Here is a 19,969-nt window from a genome sequence, read left to right on the forward strand (position 1 = left end):
AAAAAAAAAAAAAAAAAAAAAAATGACAGCAGTGACATTCTCTGATTCTAAGAATTAATGATCTCCCAGAACCTCTCTTTCACACTACAGAAAATCATGTTCCCTTCCCCATTGTAAAACAATATCAGACCACATCCCCACATGAGTAGGCCTCAAACTTTTTTGCATAAGAATCTGTTGAGAGTTTAAAAAAAATATTCAGGATCCTTGGCCTCACTCCTAATATGCTAATGCAGGAGGTGTGAATATGCATTCTTAACAAGTGCTTGATGCAGGGAGTCCCTGGCACACACTTTGGGAAACCGGTGCCCCGCATGAATAGGTTCTTACCGGTTTAAGCAAGACGTCACCCCCATGAGGTGTGGGTGTGGGCCCACTGTGATTATGTGTCACTTGCTCCCCCTCCCTTCCCCTGGGAAAAATCAGCTTTGGTCAGGTGAGATGAACGCACTGGAAAGCACAGACCTGGATCTGGTTACTAGCTCTGCCACTGGGATGCAGCGCTACCTATGAGACCGTGGAAAATGTAGCCTCTCCGAGCCTCCACATTTCCTGTCTGTAAGGTAGTAGAACCTACTCCACTGGGTTGCTGTAGTAAAGAAAGTAATGCATATAAAGCATAGGTACCCAATACATGTAACAGATGCCTCCTAGAGAATTCCCCGGCGGTCCAGTGGTTAGGACTCCACGCTTCCACTTCAGGGAACGTAGGTTCCATCCCTAGTCAAGAGAACTAAGATCCCCCATGCGGTACAGTGCGGCCATTAAATAAATGAATAAACAAATAAATTAATTAAATAACAGACGCCTCCTAAAACACTGCAGTCTTGCTGAGAAGGGGAAACAGAGGCAATGTGAAGACCAGGAACAGGTATACGGGGGTGTTGGACGGGCCGGGTGCCCAACCCCAAGGTAGACTTTGCCGATAATGATGGGGGCGGGGCAGGTACTGGATTGCTGTCTAGGGATCTTTCACCTTCAACTGCTGCCTCTCTGAATCCATCTTTGTCAACATCCCCAGAGTGCAGGACCCGGGACAGGCAACTCAATTCACAACGTCCTATGGAAAACTCATTCCCAATTGCTCTGACAACATTGCTAATTGTGGGCAAAGCAATGATAAAATGTGTACCAAGCTAATCAGAAGGATGGAAGGAAAGAAGGCCCACGTGCTTTCCTTGTGTGTAAGTGACGAAAAATGGCTGGAGCCAACTGCACTTGGAACTCAAATGTCAGGAAAAGGAGTAAAGGGGAGGCCAGAAAAAAAAGTTAGCAACTCCTGGAGGAGCTCATTGTAAGTATTTGCCGGCAAAGGCCTACCTGAGGGATGCAAAAGTCTTAACCAGACCGCCTGTCTAAAGGGGGCATCAGGCAGATGGGCTCAACCAGGCCTACAGCCAAGTGATGAAAGAAGACAGGCCAGAAAGCACCACAGGAAACGGCTGCCAGTGCGCTGGGGCCTCCCTTGCCTGCCTCATGCATGAGAACCGCCTGCTTAGACTGGCAGGTAATATACGTGGTAACATCTAGTGTGGGGAGCTGGGCACCACGTGCACCATGGCTAGCGTGTCATTGGTACCCACATCTCCCTCCTAGGTGGAGGGACCTTTCCCCTGAGAAGCACCAAGAGGCTGGATGAGGTTGCTCTGTGGGTTGCCAGGCAAAGCTCACGGGTCTCAACTCGGCCCCTGGGACTGCAGGTCCAACCAGACCATCCTGCCAGGGGCTACGTTGGTCCTTCTCAAGGCGAGGAAAGCCATCCCAAGGGGAGCTATCCTTCCAGGGGCGGCCCTTTGGGGCTACACCAGTGTGTGCTTGAAACAGTCCTTCTGTCTCTTGCTCGGCTCCAAGCACAGAGGGAGGACTTCCTGAGAAAGCTGTCTGCTCAGCGAGTTGGTTCTCAAACAGGCGGCGCTCAGCAGACCCACCAGCGCTCAGCGGCATGGTCCTGGGGTTGCTCAGAAGAGCCATGGGGGGTTCAAGCTGGTCTGGAACGTGCTCTGCAAGACTCGAACTTGAACAAGCTGTCTGCCTGCGAGACCTGTGGGACTCTAACTTCACCCAAATCCTTTTTGTTTGCTTAGTACAGATCTATCTGAACTTTACCAACGTGACCACTATTTGCAGAGCTGCTCAAGAGAGAAGGTGAGGAGAAAAGAGAAAGGTCCCCTCCACCTCACAGAGGAGGGTCTGAGAAGAACTCCTCCAACAGGAAGCCCCTTTGCATAAAAATGTACTTCTGCAGCGGCGCTGGTGTAGCCTCTGCCTTCCTGGTGCATGATCGGGAGGTGGAAACTCAAAGGAGACAGGAAACAGGTGTGTTTCTGTACAAGTGGTACATGCTCTACATCCAAGGATGCTACGTGGGCATCCTGAATCCACGCAGAAGCTGAAGCTCTGGCTAGAGGTGTCTGGCTTTAAACGGTGTCCCAGACACTCTCCCAGAAATGAGAATCCAAGGAAAGGGGGGATTTGGGTGCTACAGAACATCGTCTCGCAGTCTAAGTAAGGCTCTCAGCCTACCCAGGAACTAGGCACAATTATTTAGTTAGTTCTCTTTTTTAAAACAAAACTGAAAACTTGTGTCTAGCTAGTATAACCAATGCCATAAGAGCTGAGATGTATTCTGTATCCCAGCTGGACCACGGGATGGACAAGAAATGAAATATTTCATTAATATTGATAATAAATAGATTTTGGCGAGGCATATGCAGATTCTTCTCTGTCCCCCATATGATACTTGTTCCTAATATAAGTGGATTTTTTTTTTTTTTTTTTTCCAGTACGCGGGCCTCTCGCTGCTGTGGCCTCTCCCGTTGCGGAGCACAGGCTCCGGACGCGCAGGCTCAGCGGCCGTGGCTCACGGACCCAGCCGCTCCGCGGCATGTGGGATCTTCCCGGACCGGGGCACGAACCCGCATCCCCTGCATCGGCAGGCGGACTCCCAACCACTGCGCCACCAGGGAAGCCCTGGAATATTTATTTTTAAAATAAACTACTTCTTCACGGTGTGCAAATCACAGTCTGAATCGCCGCAATACTGACACCGCCCCTTTTAAGGCTATCAGGGTATGGATAGCATCTTTCCATGTCCTGATTTGACATGTATTGCATAAGTGTCAAGTGAATTTTTTTTAACACCTTTATTGGAGTATAATTGCTTTACAATGGTGTGTCAGTTTCTGCTTTATAACAAAGTGAATCAGCCATACATATACATGTATCCCCATATCTCCTCCCTCTTGCGTCTTCCTCCCACCCTCCCTATCCCACAGCTCTAGGTGGTCACAAAGCACTGAGCTGATCTCCCTGTGCTACGCGGCTGCTTCCCACTAGCCATCTATTTTACATGTGACAGTATATATAAGTCCATGACACTCTCTCACTTCGTCCCAGCTTACCCTTCCCTCCCCTGTGTCCTCAAGACCATTCTCTACGTCTGCGTCTTTATTCCTGCCCTGCCCCTAGGTTCTTCATAACCACTTTTTTTTTTTACTCCATATATATGTGTTAGCATACGGCATTTGTTTTTCTCTTTCTGACTTTCTTCACTCTGTATGACAGACTCTGGGTCCATCCACCTCACTACAAATAACTCAATTTCGTTTTTTTATGGCTGAGTAATATTCCATTGTATATATGTGTCATATATTCTTTATCCATTCATCTGTCGATGGACACTTGGGTTGCTTCCATGTCCTGGCTATTGTAAATAGAGCTGCAATGAACATTGGGGTACATAACTCTTTTAGAATTATGGTTTTCTCACAGTATATGCCCAGTAGTGGGATTGCTGGGTCTTATGGCAGTTCTATTTTTAGTTTTTTAAGGAAACTCCATACTGTTCTCCATAGTGGCTGTATCAAGTTACATTCCCACCAACAGTGCAAGAGGGTTCCCTTTTCTCCACACCCTCTCCAGCATTTATTGTTTGTAGATTTTTTTTTTTTTTTTCCAGTACTGCGGGCCTCTCACTGCTGTGGCCTCTCCCTTTGCAGAGCACAGGCTCCGGACGCGCAGGCTCAGCGGCCACGGCTCACGGGCCCAGCCGCTCCGCGGCATGTGGGATCTTCCCGGACCGGGACACGAACCCGTGTCCCGTGCATCGGCAGGCGGACTCTCAACCACTGCGCCACCAGGGAAGCCCTGTCTGTAGATTTTTTGATGATGGCCATTCTGACTGGTGTGAGGTGATACCTCATTGCAGTTTTGATTTGCATTTCTCTAATGATTAGTGATGTTGAGCATCCTTTTATGTGTTTGTCGGCAATCTGTATATCTTCTTTGGAGAAATGTCTATTTAGGTCTTCTGCCCATTTTTGGACTGGGTTGCTTGTTTTTCTGATATTGAGCTGCATGAGTTGTTTGTAACTTGTGGGGATTAATCCTTTTTCAGTTGCTTCATTTGCAAATATTTTCTCCCATTCTGAGGGTTGTCTTTTCATCTTCTTTATGGTTTCCTTTGCTGTGCAAAAGCTTTTACGTCTCAGTAGGTCCCATTTGTTTATTTTTGTTTTTATTTCCCTTTCTCTAGGAGATGGGTCCAAAAGGATCTTGCTGTGACTTATGTCATAGAGCGTTCTGCCTATGTTTTCCGCTAAGAGTTTTATAGTGCCTGGCGTTACAGTTAGGTCTTTATTCCATTTTGAGTTTATTTTTGTGTGTGGTGTTAGGGAGTGTTTAATTTCATTGTTTTACACGTAGCTGTCCATTTTTCCCAGCAGCATTTATTGAAGAGGCTGTCTTTTCTCCACTGTATATTCTTGCCTCCTTTAGCAAAACTAAGGTGGCCATATGTGTGTGGGTTAATCTCTGGGCTTTCTATCCTGTTCCGTTGATCTATATTTCTGTTTTTGTGCCAGTACCATACTGTCTTGATTACTGTAGCTTTGTAGTATAGTCTGAAGTCTGGGAGCCTGATACCTCCAGCTCCGTTTTTCTTTCTCAAGATTGCTTTGGCTATTCGGGGTCTTTTGTGTTTCCATACAAATCGTGAAAGTTTTTGTTCTAGTTCTGTGAGAAATGCCATTGGTAGTTTGATAGGGATTGCAGTGAATCTGTAGATTGCTTTTGGTAGTATAGTCATTTTCACAATGTTGATTCTTTCAATCCAAGAACATGGTATATCTCTCCATCTGTTTGTATCATCTTTAATTTCTTTCATCAGTGTCTTATAATTTTCTGCATACAGGTCTTTTGTCTCCTTAGGTAGGTTTATTCCTAGGTATTTTATTCTTTTTGTTGCAGTGGTAAATGGGAGTGTTTCCTTAATTTCTCTTTCAGAGTTTTCATCACTAGTGTATAGGAATGCAAGAGATTTCTGTGCATTAGTTTTGTATCCTGCTCCTTTACCGAATTCATTGATTAGCTCTAGTAGTTTTCTGGTAGTGTCTTTCAGATTCGCTATATATACTATCATGTCATCTGCACATAGTGACAGCTTTACTTCTTTTCTCATTTATATTCCTTTTATTTCTTTTTCTTCTCTGACCGCTGTGGCTAAAACTTCCAAAACTATGTTGAATAACAGTGGTGAGAGTGGGCAACCTTGTCTTGTTCCTGATCTTTGGTTTCAGTTTTTCACCACTGAGAACGATATTGGCTGTGGGTTTGTCATATATGGCCTTTATTATGTTGAGGTAAGTTCCCTCTATGCCTACTTTCTGGAGGGTTTCTATCATAAATTAGTGTTGAATTTTGTTGAAAGCTTTTTCTGCATCTACTGAGATGATCATATGGTTTTTATCCTTCAATTTGTTAATATGGTGCATCACATTTATTGATTTGCGTATACTGAAGAATCCTTACATTCCTGGGATAAAACACTTGATCATGGTGTATGATCCTTTTAGTGGGCTGTTGGATTCTGTTTGCTAGTACCTTGTTGAGTTTTGCATCTATGTTCATCAGTGATATTGGCCTGCAGTTTTCTTTCTTTGTGACGTCTTTGTCTGGTTTTGGTATCAGGGTGATGGTGGCCTCGTAGAATGAGTTTGAGAATGTGACTCCCTCTGCTACGTTTTGGAAGAGTTTGAGAAAGATAGCTGTTAGCTCTTCTCTAAATGTTTGATAGAATTAGCCTATGAAGACATCTGGCCCTGGGCTTTTGTTTGTTGCAAGATTTTTCATCACAGTCTCAATTTCACTGCTTGTGATTGGTCTGTTTGTATTTTCTAGTTCTTCCTGGTTCAGTCTCAGAAGGTTGTGCTTCTCTGAGAATTTGTCCACTTCTTCCACGTTGTCCATCTTATTGGCATAGAGTTGCTTGTAGTAATCTCTCATGATCCTTTGTATTTCTGCAGTGTCAGTTGTTACTTCTCCTTTTTCATTTCTAATTCTACTGATTTGAGTCTTCTCCCTTTTCTTGTGGATGAGTCTGGCTAATGGTTTATCAGTTTTGTTTATCTTTTCAAAGAACCAACTTTTACTTTTATTGATCTTTGCTATTGTTTCCTTCGTTTCTTTTTCATTTATTTCTGATATGATCTTTATGATTTCTTTCCTTCTGCTAACTTTGGGGTTTTTTTGTTCTTCTTTCTCTAATTGCTTTAGGTGTAAGGTTAGGCTGTTTATTTGAGATGTTTCTTGTTTCTTAAGGTAGGCTTGGATTGCTATAAACTTCCCTCTTAGAACTGCTTTTGCTGCATCCCATAGGTTTTGGATCATCATGTTTTCATTGTCATTTGTCTCTAGGTATTTTTTGATTTCCTCTTTGGTTTCTTCAGTGATCTCTTGGTTATTAAGTAGTGTATTGTTTAGCCTCCATGTGTTTGTATTTTTTACAGATTTTCCCCTGTAACTGATATCTGGTCTCATAGCGTTGTGGTTGGAAAAGATACTTAATACGATTTCAATTTTCTTAAATTTACCAAGGCTTGATTTGTGACCCAAGATATGATCTATCCTGGAGAATGTTCCATGAGCACTTGAGAAGAAAGTGTATTCTGTTGTTCTGGGATGGAATGTCCTGTAAATATCAATTAGGTCCATCTTGTTTAATGTATCATTTAAAGCTTGTGCTTCCTTATTTATTTTCATTTTTGATGATCTGTCCACTGGTGAAAATGGGGTGTTAAATCCCCTACTATGATTGTGTTAGTGCAGATTTCCCCTTTCATCGCCGTTAGCATTTGCCTTATGTACTGAGGTGCTCCTATGTTGGGTGCCTAAATATTTACAATTGTTATATCTTCTTCTTGGATTGATCCCTTGATCATTATGTAGTGTTCTTCTTTGTCTCTTGCAATACTCTTTGTTTTAAAGTCTATTTTGTCTGATATGAGAACTGCTACTCCAGCGCACTTTTGGTTTCCATTTGCATGAAATATCTTTTTCCATCCCCTCACTTTCAGTCTGTATGTGTCCCTGGGTCTAAAGTGGGTCTCTTGTAGACAACATATATATGGGTCTTGTTTTTGTATCCATTCAGCCAAGTTTAAGTCTTTTGGTTGGAGCATTCCATTTACATTTAAGGCAATTATCCATATGTATGTCCCTATATATTTTCTTAATTGTTTTGGGTTTGTTACTGTAGGTCTTTTCCTTCTCTGTGTTTCCTGCCTAGAGAAGTTCCTTTAGCATTTGTTGTAAAGCTGGTTTGGTGGTGCTGAATTCTCTTAGCTTTTGCTTGTCTGTAAAGGTTTTAATTTCTCTGTCAAATCTGAATGAGATCCTTGTTGGGTAGAGTAATCTTGGTTGTAGGTTTTTCCCTTTCATCACTTTAAAGATGTCCTGCCACTCCCTTCTGGCTTGCGGAGTTTCTGCTGAAAGATCAGCTCTTAACCTTATGGGGATTCCCTTGTATGTTATTTGTTGTTTTTCCCTTGCTGCTTTTAATATTTTTTCTTTGTATTTAATTTTTGATAGTTTGATTAATATGTGTCTTGGTGTGTTTCCCCTTGGATTTTTCCTGTATGGGACTCTCTGCGCTTCCTGAACTTGATTAACTATTTCCTTTCCCATAGTAGGGAAGCTTTCAACTATAATCTCTTCAAATATTTTCTCAGACCCTTTCTGTTTTTCTTCTTCTGGGACCCCTATAATTCAAATGTTTAATGTTGTCCCAGAGGTCTCTGAGACTGTCCCCAATTCTTTTCATTCTTTTTTCTTTATTCTGTTCTGCAGTAGTTATTTCCACTATTTTATCTTCCAGGTCACTTATCCATTCTTCTGCCTCAGTTATTCTGCTACTTCCAGAGAACTCTTAACTTCATTTATTGTGTTGCTCATCATTGTTTGTTGGCTCTTTAGTTCTTCTAGTTCCTTGTTAAACGTTTCTTGTATTTTCTCTATTCTATTTCCAAGATTTTGGATCATCTTTACTATCATTACTCTGAATTCCTTTTCAGGTAGACTGCATATTTCCTCTTCCTTTGTTAGGTCTGGTGGGTTTTTGCCTTGCTCCTTCATCTGCTGTGTGTTTCTCTGTCTTCTCATTTTGCTTAACGTACTGTGTTTGGGGTCTCCTTTTCACAGGCTGCAGGTTCGTAGTTCCTGTTGTTTTTGGTGTCTGGCCTCAGTGGCTAAGGTTGGTTGAGTGGGTTGTGTAGGCTTCCTGGTGGAGGGGATTAGTGCCTGTGTTCTGGTGGATGAGGCTGGATCTTGTCTTTCTGGTGGGCAGGTCCACGTCTGGTGGTGTGTTTTGGGGTGTCTGTGGACTTATTATGATTTTAGGCAGCCTCTCTGCTCATGGGTGGGGTTGTGTTCCTGTCTTGCTAGTTGTTTGGCAGGGGGTGTCCGGCACTGTAGCTTGCTGGTCATTGAATGGAGCTGAGTCTTAGCATTGAGATGGAGATCTCTGAGAGAGCTTTTGCCATTTGATATTACGTGGAGCTGGGAGTTCTCTTGTGGACAAATGTCCTGAACTCAGTTCCCCCACCTCAGGGACACAGGTCTGACACTTGGTCTGAGCCCCAAGACCCTGCCAGCCACATGGCTCAGAGAAAAGGGAAAAGAGAAAGAGAGAGAGAGAAAGGAAGGAAGGAAGGAAGGAAGGAAGGAAGGAAGAAAAATTAAATTAAATTAAATTAAAAAATAATTATTAAAAATTAAAAAGTAATAGAAAAAGAAAGAAAGAAAGAAAGAAGAGTGCAACCAAGCCAAAAAAGAAATCCACCAAGGATAACAAGCGCTAAGAACTATACTAAAAAAAAAAGAAAAAACAAAACAACGAACAGACAGAACCCTAGGACAAATGGTAAAAGCAAAGTTATACAGACAAAATCATACCAAGAAGCATACACTTACACACTCACAAAAAGAGAAAAAGAAGAAAAAAAAATATATATATATCATTGTTCCAAAAGTCCACCACCTCTATTTTGGGATGATTTGTTGTCTATTCAATGAATAGACATATTCTATTGTCACAGATTCTATTGTGGAATCTGTGGTCCATCAAACTGATTGTGGAGATTTAATCCGCTGCTCCTGAGGCTGCTGGGAGAAATTTACCTTTTTCTTCTTTGTTCGCACAGCTCCTGGGGTTCAGCTTTGGATTTGGCCCCGCCTCTGCGTGTAGGTCGCCTGAGGGTGTCTGTTCTTCGCTCAGACAGGACGGGGTTAAAGGAGCCGCTGCTTCGGGGGCTCTGGCTCACTCAGGCCGGTGGGGAGGGAGGGGTACGGATGCGGGGCGAGTCTGCCGCGGCTGAGGCCGGCGTGACGTCGCATCAGCCTGAGGCGCGCCGTGTGTTCTCCCGGGGAAGTTGTCCCTGGATCACGGGACCCTGGCAGTGGCGGGCTGCACAGGCTCCAGGGAGGGTAGGTGTGGATAGTGACCTGTGCTCGCACACAGGCTTCTTGGTGGCGGCAGCAGCAGCCTTAGCGTCTCCTGCCCGTCTCTGGGGGCCGCACTGATAGCCGCGGTTCGTGCCTGTCTCTGGAGCTCGTTTTGGTGGTGCTCTGAATCCCCTCTCCTCGCGCCCCCCGGAACAATGGTCTCTTGCCTCTTAGGCAGGTCCAGACTTTTTCCTGGACTCCCTCCCGGCTAGCCGTGGCGCACTAGCCCCCTTCAAGCTGTGTTCACGCAGCCAACCCCAGTCCTCCCCCTGGGATCTGACCTCCTTAGTAGCCGGAGCCTCAGCTCCCGGCCCCGCCCGCCCCAGCGGATGTGCAGACAAGCCTCTCGGGCTGGTGAGTGCCGGTCGGCCCTGATCTTCTGTGTGGGAATCTCACCGCTTTGCCCTCCGCGCCCCCCTGTGGCTGCGCTCTCCCCCGCGGCCCCGAAGCTTCCCCCCTCCGCCACCCGCAGTCTCCGCCCGCGAACGGGCTTCCAGTGTGTGGAAACCTTTCCTCCTTCACAGCTCCCTCCCAGTGGTGCAGGTCCCGTCCCTATTCTTTTGTCTCTGTTTATTCTTTTCTCTTTTGCCCTACCCAGGTACGTGAGGAGGGGAGTTTCTTGCTTTTGGGGAAGTCTGTGGTCTTCTGCCAGTGTTCAGTAGGTGTTCTGTGGGAGTTGTTCCACATGTAGATGTATTTCTGATGTATCTGGGGGGAGGAAGGTGATCTCCACGTCTTACTCTTCCGCCATCTTGAAGGTCTCCCCTCAAATGAATTTATGCAAAGTCAATCTGACTTTACCTATACTTTTTCTTATGAAATGTGGGAAAGGGATGTATTAGCAGGGAAAGTGCCCCCCAGTAGACTAGTTGAGTGATTTGGGAAAGGAAGAGGCCCCGATGGTGGCTGTCCCCCTGGCCTTTAGTCACTGTACTTAGTATGTCAGCAGCCCTGTGCCCCCAGGCAATATTTTCAGTCCTTTGCCAACTCCACGGTACCCTCTCCAGCATACTGGTCACCTCCCCTGCTCCCTGGACCATAAAGTATCCTCACCCCTGCTCAGGGATGCGCAGGCTCTAGTCTTACAGAAGCAGCTTTGACAAGCACAGATACTTCTTAGGCTGGAGGCTTTGGGTGCCAGGAAATTAATTCATTGCCTATGTTATCAGTTCTGTAAGTCCAAACTTCTGTAAGTGAGTTTGCTTGGAATAAACTATTTAGGTTGGAGTAAAAGGAGAGAAGGGAGATGGCTGGTATGTGTGGCAGGGTGAAGTGGAGAATAAAAGAGAGGGAATCTGTGTGAATGCACAAGAAAATATTTGCTTTAATACCACCTTGCTTCTGTAGAGCACTTTACCGGTATGAAGCATTTTAATGCATATGAACTTATTTTTAAAAATCTGTATCTCAGGCAGAACTGGCTGACAAGGGAAGACTGGAAGAAGTCCAGGCAACAGTGACAAGACCTGGGCTAGAACAGATGTGTCCCTAAGTCACCATTTAAGTCTGGGAAGACTCTTAACTTCTCTGAGACTCAGTTTCCCTATCGATCAAACAAAAACTAAATTAGAACGAGGGCTTGGATTATCGAATTTCTAGAGTCCCTTCGACTCTGAACGTTGATGATGCCATTTGTTATAACAATGTGCTGTTGCATAACTGATTACAGTAGGGCTTTTGTGATACCAAGAGGAAAGTTAGACTTAGTCTTGTAGAGGAAAAATGCTGGCTTAGAATGAGTTACACATCTGCTGCTTACCCATCAGCTGTGTGACTTTGACAAAGTGAGTAACTTCTCTGAGCCTCAGTTTCCTAATCAGGAAATGAGGACAATAAGACTTGTCTTGTAGGGCAGTTGTACTTGTTAAATGAGATAGTGAATCTGAACATACTTTTAAGCTCTAATGACCTAAGAAATGTGATAATTTATTGTTATCACTATCACCAGCATGCAGAAAAATCCATTAGCCCTCTAAGAATTACCTAACAGGGCTTCCCTGGTGGCACAGTGCTTAGGAATCCGCCTGCTAATGCAGGGGACACGGGTTCGAGCCCTGGTCCAGGAAGATCCCACATGCCGCGGAGCAACTAAGCCCGTGCGCCACAACTACTGGGCCTGTGTTCTAGAGCCCGCGTGCCACAACTGCTGAGCCTGCGTGCCACAACTGCTGAAGCCCGTGCGCCTAGAGCCCGTGCTCTGCAACAAGAGAAGCCACCACAATGAGAAGCCCGTGCACCGCAACAAAGAGTGGCCCCCGCTCTCAGCAACTAGAGAAAACCCGTGTGGAGCAGCAAAGACCCAATGCAGCCAAAAATTAAATAAATGAATGAATAAATAAATTTTAAAAAAAAAGAAAAAGAATTACCTAACAACAGAAGCAAATGAATTGAGCAGCCCTTACTATTCGCCCAGCATAAGTCCTAATCAGGGAGTAAAGGCCATTCACAATTCCAGGGAAAAATAGTTTAGCTTCCTCCCTGCTTTACGACACCCACGGAGTAGAATTCTGTGTGCACCTCGCCGCTGTAAGCCACATTCAGAAAGCTTAGGCTGCTAACAGTGATGATTTTCTCCACCGTGAGGGCAACGAAAGTAATCTCCTTATACAGATCTTTCAGAGACCAACAAAGATCACCATTTATATTAAAAATAATTAATTACACCATCGTACTTAGAAAGGCAATACCTGTTCTTCCAAACTTTGTAAAATGACGATTAGAGCACAACATCGTGACTGGAAATGAGGAATCCCGGTACGTTCTTTGGAAGCACCTGGTCTTACTTTAAGTTGCCTAATAAAAGAACTGACACTCCACTGCCATCCCCAGGTACACAGCCCCTCGCAGCACATTTGGGGCTAAGTGTTCAGAATTATGCACGCAGACCTATATAATAGAAGCCTCTACTCCAAGGTGATTTTTCACTCCCTTTCTTGGAATTACTATGTATTACATTGTTATGTACAAGGTTGGAAAAGAAGCTCATCTAAAAAGGGATAAACTTTTTTTTTTTTTCCCAGGATGACCAAGTAACAGAGGGCCTTCATCTCTAGGCAATATTCAGGAAGCCTATTGTTTTCTTTGTTCTCTGATGGTTTTGAGCTTGTCTGGGTTTTAAGTACTGGGTATCTTAGGCCATAGGTTTTAGCAGGAAAGTCTTTACATACAAAGTAAATGACCTTTTTTTTTTAAATTGAGGTAGGGTTGACTTACAGTGTTGTGTTAGTTTCCAGTGTACAGCAAAGTGATTGTTACATATATTCTTTTTCAGATTCTTTTCCATTATAGGTTATTACAAGATGTTGAATATAGTTCCCTGTGCTATACAGTAGGTCCTTGTTGTCTATCTATCTTATATATTAAATAGACTTTTAATTAATAGAATCTTACAGAAATCATAGCTTGCATGGACTGCATGTAAGAGGAAATATAAATTTACTTTTAAAAAACCTTAATTCTTTATATAATTTTGGCTTTTAAAAAAATACCTTGGAAATAAAACAAAGATAGCAAGTACTTTAAGGGTAAGACAACACCTTACCCATCCTTTACAATTTCCGAAAGGAGGAGCATAATAGATGTTTGATCAACGCTTGCCAAATTAAACTACTTTAAAAGTTTCATAAAGTAGATACACACTAAATCAGAATAAGAGTTTACACAGCATTATTATAAAAGCTCCATCCCCAAATAAAATCAATAATGGTGTTAAGAGAAAGTGATGCTCTCTTCTAATGAACTTGATGAAATATCAGTTCTGTGCCTCATGGAAATTTGGGGCTAGAATTAATTCTTAATTCATGCCTATTCCTACTTCAACCTTGCTGATCATCAGAGATATATAATCAACAACTGGCATTCCAATTAGCTAAACTCAATGCATTCTTTTAAACTCTAAAAGTATCTCTATAGAGGGAAAACAAACAAGCAAAAAATATATATATATACACATATATAAAGTTGTTTCAACCAACAGACTTAGGGATAATTGCTAGGAGTAAACGACTATCTTGTCGCGACCAAGAAATTTAGGGATACCTGCTAGAAATAAATGTCTACCTTGTCAATCTACCATTGTTTGCCACAGTTCTTTCTTTCCTTAAATGAATCATGTCTAACGCAGAACTGATCAGTGGTAATTGGTTTAATTCTCTGAGGAACAAGCATCTTCTGTATCATTATATACAGTTTTGGCCCAACATATTTACTGCACTTTTTACTGAGTAACATGGAAGTGAGTGCTGAGTTGGCAGCCCAATAATAAATGGCCCTCACGTTATCTGAGTTGCTCTCTTGCGTTGACAGAAATGGTGATAAATTGGGTTGTAGTTGAGAAAGAAAAGGAAGACGATTCCTCCTGATGCTGAGATGCATTTATCCCCTGCCCCAGCCCTTACTGAACACGCGTGCTCCTCCGTCAGCCTGCAGGATCAGCCCTGAAACAGAAAGCAGCCCAGGGTACCGCCCCCGTCTGGCACACAGGCTCATACCCCTGCAGCCACAAGCCTGACTACGTGAGTGGCTTCCATGGGATGGGGGTAGGGGGTGGAGGAAAGCACTTTACCTTCCTGCACACAGACGGGTTCATCACTTGGGATCCAGCCTAGGGTTCCGTTCAGATGTTTCGTACACAGTCTCTTTGTAGAGCCCTTCAGCTTGAATCCATCTTGGCAGTGAAATCGGGTGACGGAGCTTTCAAAGAAGAGCCCTCCGCTGGGCGTCCTGAAGCCATTCTCAGGGACGCCTGGGTCAGCACACACCTGAAGGTCATCGAACCCTACATGGACAGAGAGAAGAAAAGGTGCCTCTGAATATATTCTTTGGATGCTGAAGGTTTCCCACGATAACTGGCAGACACTGCATTCTTTCCGATGCTATGGGCCACCCAACTCCACCAATAAAAAAGCCAAGAAAATAAACACTCTAGTGCACATTTCACACTGCTTTTTGCCCTTTGCTTAGAAAAGCGCTCATTAGTGACTTCAGTTCCACGGTCAAGTTAGCCCTTCAAGGAGTTTCTAGGAGTAGCAGATGAGGAAAAGTAAACAACGAAAGGAATACAAAACGGTAAATGTCGAGACTGAAGTACAAAATGCAGAAGGGAGCGGAGGAGGGAGAGGTAGTCGGGAAAGGGGGAGATGGAATCTGAGCCTGGCTCTGAAGGACGGGTAAGACTTCAGGGACAGAACCAACTTCGTGAAGGGGACACAGGGGAATGGCCTGCGCAATGGCCGGGCCGGGAGACCGCGGGCGTGTCTGCAGAGCAGCAGGTGGCTGAGAGCGATACAGGGTTTGCAGAAGAGGCAGGCTGGCGATGCCCACCCTCCCGTGCCCCCTGCCCTCGCCCCCATCAGCCAGGCCTGGTCCACATTTCTCCTCCTCCAGGAGGCCTTCCTTAACCCCACTCTCCCTGTCTCCCCCGCCCCCCCAATTTGTTCCACCACTGTAACGTGAACACAGCCCTGTACTGAATCATTTGGAGAATGATCGCCTCTCATTCTGGGTTACGAGCCCCTCGAGGACAGGTTTTGAGACTTTTTCGCTCTTGTGAAACCTATCACAGCTCCGCCTAGAATGTGCGCCATGAATGTTTGATGAGTGAATAAACAGAGTTGGAAAAGGGAGAGGGAGACATACCGGGGTGACCCTAGAAAGCCAGGCTGAGCGAGGAGGCCAGTGTGGGGCCATGGAGCTGGGAAGTGGGGACCAGGAGGCCGACAGGACAGCAGCCTGAGGGACTAAGTGAAGGAGAAAGGGCCCAGGGCGTGGCTAGGGGACCCAGGCAACGGCGCAGTCAGACGTGGTGGGCCTGAGAGCACAGGAAAGCGCTGGAAGCGGCAAGGAGGACGCCAGAGTGTGAGACATCCCGGTTCCAGGGGCCCCTTGTCAACTGACTGGATGTCGGGGTTGGGGAGACAGACAGACGACTGGGACGAAGGCCCGACTCTGGCCTCAATGAGGAGAGGGCTGGGGTCACGGCCCGCACTGAGAGCTTCGGACAAAGACATGACTGGGACCAGACTTGCATTTTTGAACGATCTTTTGTGTAGCCACACGGAGCTCATGGATGTCACGAGCTCGTTGGGGGACCCCAAGGATAAGGAAGGGGTCGTCTGTGTGCACAATGCTCCAACGTACCCTCCAAGGAAAGCAATGTAGGCGACAGAGAGAACCCCAAACTTCTGTGCACTACGAAGGCATTCTACTCCATTTTCTTACAAAATCAACCAACAAGTCCTTCCTGAAAAGGTACCCAGAACAACTATGCATGACTTCTTCCAGATGGGGGGTGGTGTGCCCGTCCACCCCCGCCCCCAGCGCAGCTGCTGGTGCCAGGTCAAGACGTGGCAGAGGGACAGGAATAGCCTGGGCCGTCTCAGAAAATCTCAGCCCAGACCGAGAGGCAGTATCACCAGGGCTCCTGGAGGACTTACGTGGTTTCCAGGCGATGCCCAGATGTCGGACGCATGAGACATCTGATCCTCTGAAACACACTGGGCTTGCAAAACGTCCTCAGCTGGTAGGTGATTCCCTGGCCCCAACTTTCATGGGCTCATGAAGGACTCACTTGCTGTCCTCCCCAACTGACCTCATGACCCTGGACATTCCGCCAGCACCGCTGTGCTGAAAGCCACACGACACGGCACAGTAGGCACCGCGGCAGCACGGGGTCCAGCAGTCATAACGTGCTCTCTCTGCCGAGGGCATGCGGCTGTGGACCAAGCGAAAAGTCAAGGAGGAAAGCAGGGAAGTGGACAGCGTCCACATCTGACTCTATTACATCTTTAAGTGGGAGCAGGTCTGATACTTTATCAAACAGAAGACGCTTTGACAAAGGAGACACCATCTAGCCTCTCAGCCCCCCTGACACGCAGCCGCAGCTCTGCCCCGCTGTGAGCACCCTGACAGTGGAGGCTGTTTTCCAGCCCCTTGGAGGGTGACTAATACCCATCTGGGGGGAGGGCAATAAAGTACTAGCAGGATGGCTTCATGTTTTCGTTTCAAAGGAAAGCACTGTAAATTGTCAAGTGCCTCCTAAGTGATGAAGGCCAGTGATTTCCTTCTGAGTCTGGCCGTCTCAGGGTGGGTCCTTTAAACGTATACCCATTATGGTACTGAGGGGGCAACTAGCAGCAATGGAATTCGTGATTCCATGCCAGCCCAGAAAGCCTAGAAGCATAAACATACAGAAACCTGAATGGTCTGGATGCTTTCTGGCAGCCTGTGAGTGAAAGTCACTCTGACACGCACACGCTGTAAGTCAAACAGAGGCTGTATCAGTCACTGGGCGGCCACAGAAGGACAAGCCGAGGGTAAGAGGAGGGGACAGCCTTCTGGAAGGTCTGGGGCTGACTGCTCACAGCTATGCAGACACCCGCCAGCCAGAGGGAGGAAGGGCACTGGCGGGGGGGCAGGTCACAAGGCATGGAGGTGGGAAGCCGCTGAGCACATTTCAGGGAAGAGGTCGTTCTGCCAGGCTGGGGGCAGGGTGACTGCCATAGGTGGAGCCCGGGGGTGGAGGGTGGTGAAGGGAGGGCAGGAGACGGCAACAGCAGATCCCAAAGGCTGAATGTGTTAGCTAAGGGTCTGGACTTGATGAGGTTAGGGGTAGGGGCATGGCATGTACTGAGAGCTTTGAACAAAGACACGACTGGGATCAGATTTGTTTTGTTGAATGATCTTTCCTGTACTCGCAAGGGGGACTGACTCGTCTAGACCAAGCAGGAGGCAGGAAGCTCATCGGAAGCGCCTCCAGGCCACCAGCTGCACCAAAGGAGCAGCAGGGCAGCTTTGTAAAAGGACATTCACGGATCCAGGCTCCCTCTGGCTGGGCTGGGACCCAGAAGTCTTGAGTTTTAGAAAGTTCTCTCAATGACTCTTAGGCAGCCAGTCCCGCACCTGCCCGAGGGAGGACCAGCATCTAACTGTGGGATCTCACGTCTCGTGCCAGAACTGGGTGGGAAACGAGGAGTCAGAACCAAGGCGGGTGCAATGGAACAGAAATAGGGCCACATGAGACACTAAGGACACAGAACCACAAAACCTGTGACCGACTGGACGGAGGACGGGGTTAGGGGAATGAATTAAAAGAGAGGCATCTAGGATAATGCCCACGTTCTGATGTCGACGACGGCGTAGACAGCGGGGCCGTGCGCTCAGCCTGACAGGACAAGGTGAAGACAGCAATGATATGTCTGGTGGGGGGCCGGGGAGTTTGAGTTCTTGGTGGAGGGGGGACACCCAGGCAGAGATGTCTGGTGATGAGCTGGAGGCTGAGTCTGAAGCTCCATGGTGCCCTGGGCTGGTGCGGGCATGGGCGGGCGCACCGTCCTGGGAACGAGCACAGCGTGAGAGGAGAAACAGCCGAGGAACCCACAAAGGACACTGGGAACATAGGGCCGCGGAGAAGGAAGACCTGACTGTGTCATGGGAGCAAGGGAAAGGGTTTCAGGAAGGAAGGAGCGGGCGGCAGTGTCAGCTAAGATCCACTAAGCCAAGTCTGAGAAGCATCCACTGGCTGAGGCCAGGGAGCAATGGGACCAGTGCCCAGGCAGCTTCAGGGACAAGGAAGAACTGGGGGAGGGCGCCTGCCTGCTGATGCTTGGGCGGCGGGGGGGGGCGGACAGTGAGAGTAAGCATGGGCTTCTCTTTCCAGATGCTTAGTGTGAACAGAAGAACACAGGTTGGGAGTTATCCCTGGATTAGGGTCAAGGGAGGGGTTTGATTGTTGTAATAAAATTATAAGATGAAGGAGATCTGAATATGTCTCTACACAGCAGGGAGAAACAAAGATTGCAGATGAGGGGGAGCAAAGGGGAGTCAAGAGGGGTAAGTTCCCTGCACCTGGATGTGGGCAGGGAGGGGACCCAAACCCTGGAGGAGGAATTGCCTTCACTGAGGCAGGAAGGGGAGTTATGCCAGAATCTCCACTGAGGGAAGCATGTGCCCCATAATGTGCTCATCCTCCAGGACTCAGCTTAAATAGCGCCTCCCCCTGGGAGCTTTCTTCCTCCCTTCAGGCACCTGGGCTGACCTCTCGCCCTGTCATTGCTGGTCTGCTTAGCTGTCTCTCCCACTGGGCTGCGGACTCCTGAAGGGGGAGATGGGGTCCTATATTTCACTTCCTCCTGTAGTGAGTATGAGCATTCCACAAGTGCTGCTAGTGAAGGATTGGTGGGTGGATAGATGGATGGAGAGAGGATAGGTGGGTGAATAGGTGGATGGATAGATGGGTGATGGATAGAGGATAGGTGGGTGGATAGATGGATGGATGGACAGAAGATGAATGGACGGATGGATGGATAGATGATGAGGATAGGTGGGTGGGTGGATGGATGGATGGTTGGATGGATGACTAGAAGATGAATGGATGGAGGGTGGGTGAGTGGATGGATGGATGGATGGATAGAAGATGGATGGATGGATGGATGGATAAATGAAGAGGACATGCGGGTGGATGGATGGATGGCTAGATTGATGAATAGAAGATGAATGGATGGAGGGTGGGCGGGTGGATGGATGGAGGGTGGATGAATGGATGGAGCCACATGCTCTGCTGGACTCATCAGGCAAAGATCCCTACCCCCTCCCACCAGACAGTCACACCTATCACTCTGATAGTCCCAGAAGCTTATGTATTCCATAGACAAGGGAGGTGTGCATTCTCTCCCCCAGCACAGACACACTCTCTCCTAACACCCTCTCGCCTTCCTCTCTTCTCCCAGCCTAAGCAGACTGCATTCCTTAGATTTTTATACCCTTCTCCCAATCCACATCCTCAGACACCTCAGCCTTCCTCCTCCGTCTCCACTGTAGGGCCCAAGGTAGGTTTACGCAAAGGATTTGGCGGAGACATCTGTGCCTCCCCCGCCACCACACACACACTTCTGGCTGGTCACCCCCTGCTCACAAATGAGCCATGCGGACTGCTAAGTCCTAGGCACTGACCCCTCGACTTGTCACACCACCCAACCACCGTGCCCCGGGCCACAGAGCTGTTCTCTCTCAGAGAAGGACAGATCATTCAAGTGAGAGCTGAAGATGCAGCCCCGAATCCACCAGAAAAATGACTCCTGCTCTAATAAATAAATGATGAGAGCATCGTGGAAATGATGATGGGAGAGCAGCAGAATTTCCCAATGAATCTAACTCGGTACTCCTTCTTTCTTTATTCCTTCCTTTTAAAAAGAGC

The 19,969-nt window shown here is 46.8% G+C and overlaps 1 protein-coding gene across 1 annotated transcript in view; it reads right to left on the minus strand.

The window, feature by feature from the left end:
• The window catches only part of SUSD4 (sushi domain containing 4), a 123,753-nt gene that overhangs the window by 42,592 nt on the left and 61,192 nt on the right, over positions 1-19,969 (minus strand). The window contains exon 3 of the mRNA XM_007450223.1: positions 14,342-14,554. Coding sequence (XP_007450285.1) covers positions 14,342-14,554 — 213 coding nt within the window. The remainder of the gene's footprint in view (positions 1-14,341; positions 14,555-19,969) is intronic.

The sequence above is a fragment of the Lipotes vexillifer genome, unplaced genomic scaffold (assembly GCF_000442215.2).
Source record: "Lipotes vexillifer unplaced genomic scaffold, Lipotes_vexillifer_v1.1 scaffold203, whole genome shotgun sequence".
Classification (NCBI taxonomy): domain Eukaryota; kingdom Metazoa; phylum Chordata; class Mammalia; order Artiodactyla; family Lipotidae; genus Lipotes; species Lipotes vexillifer.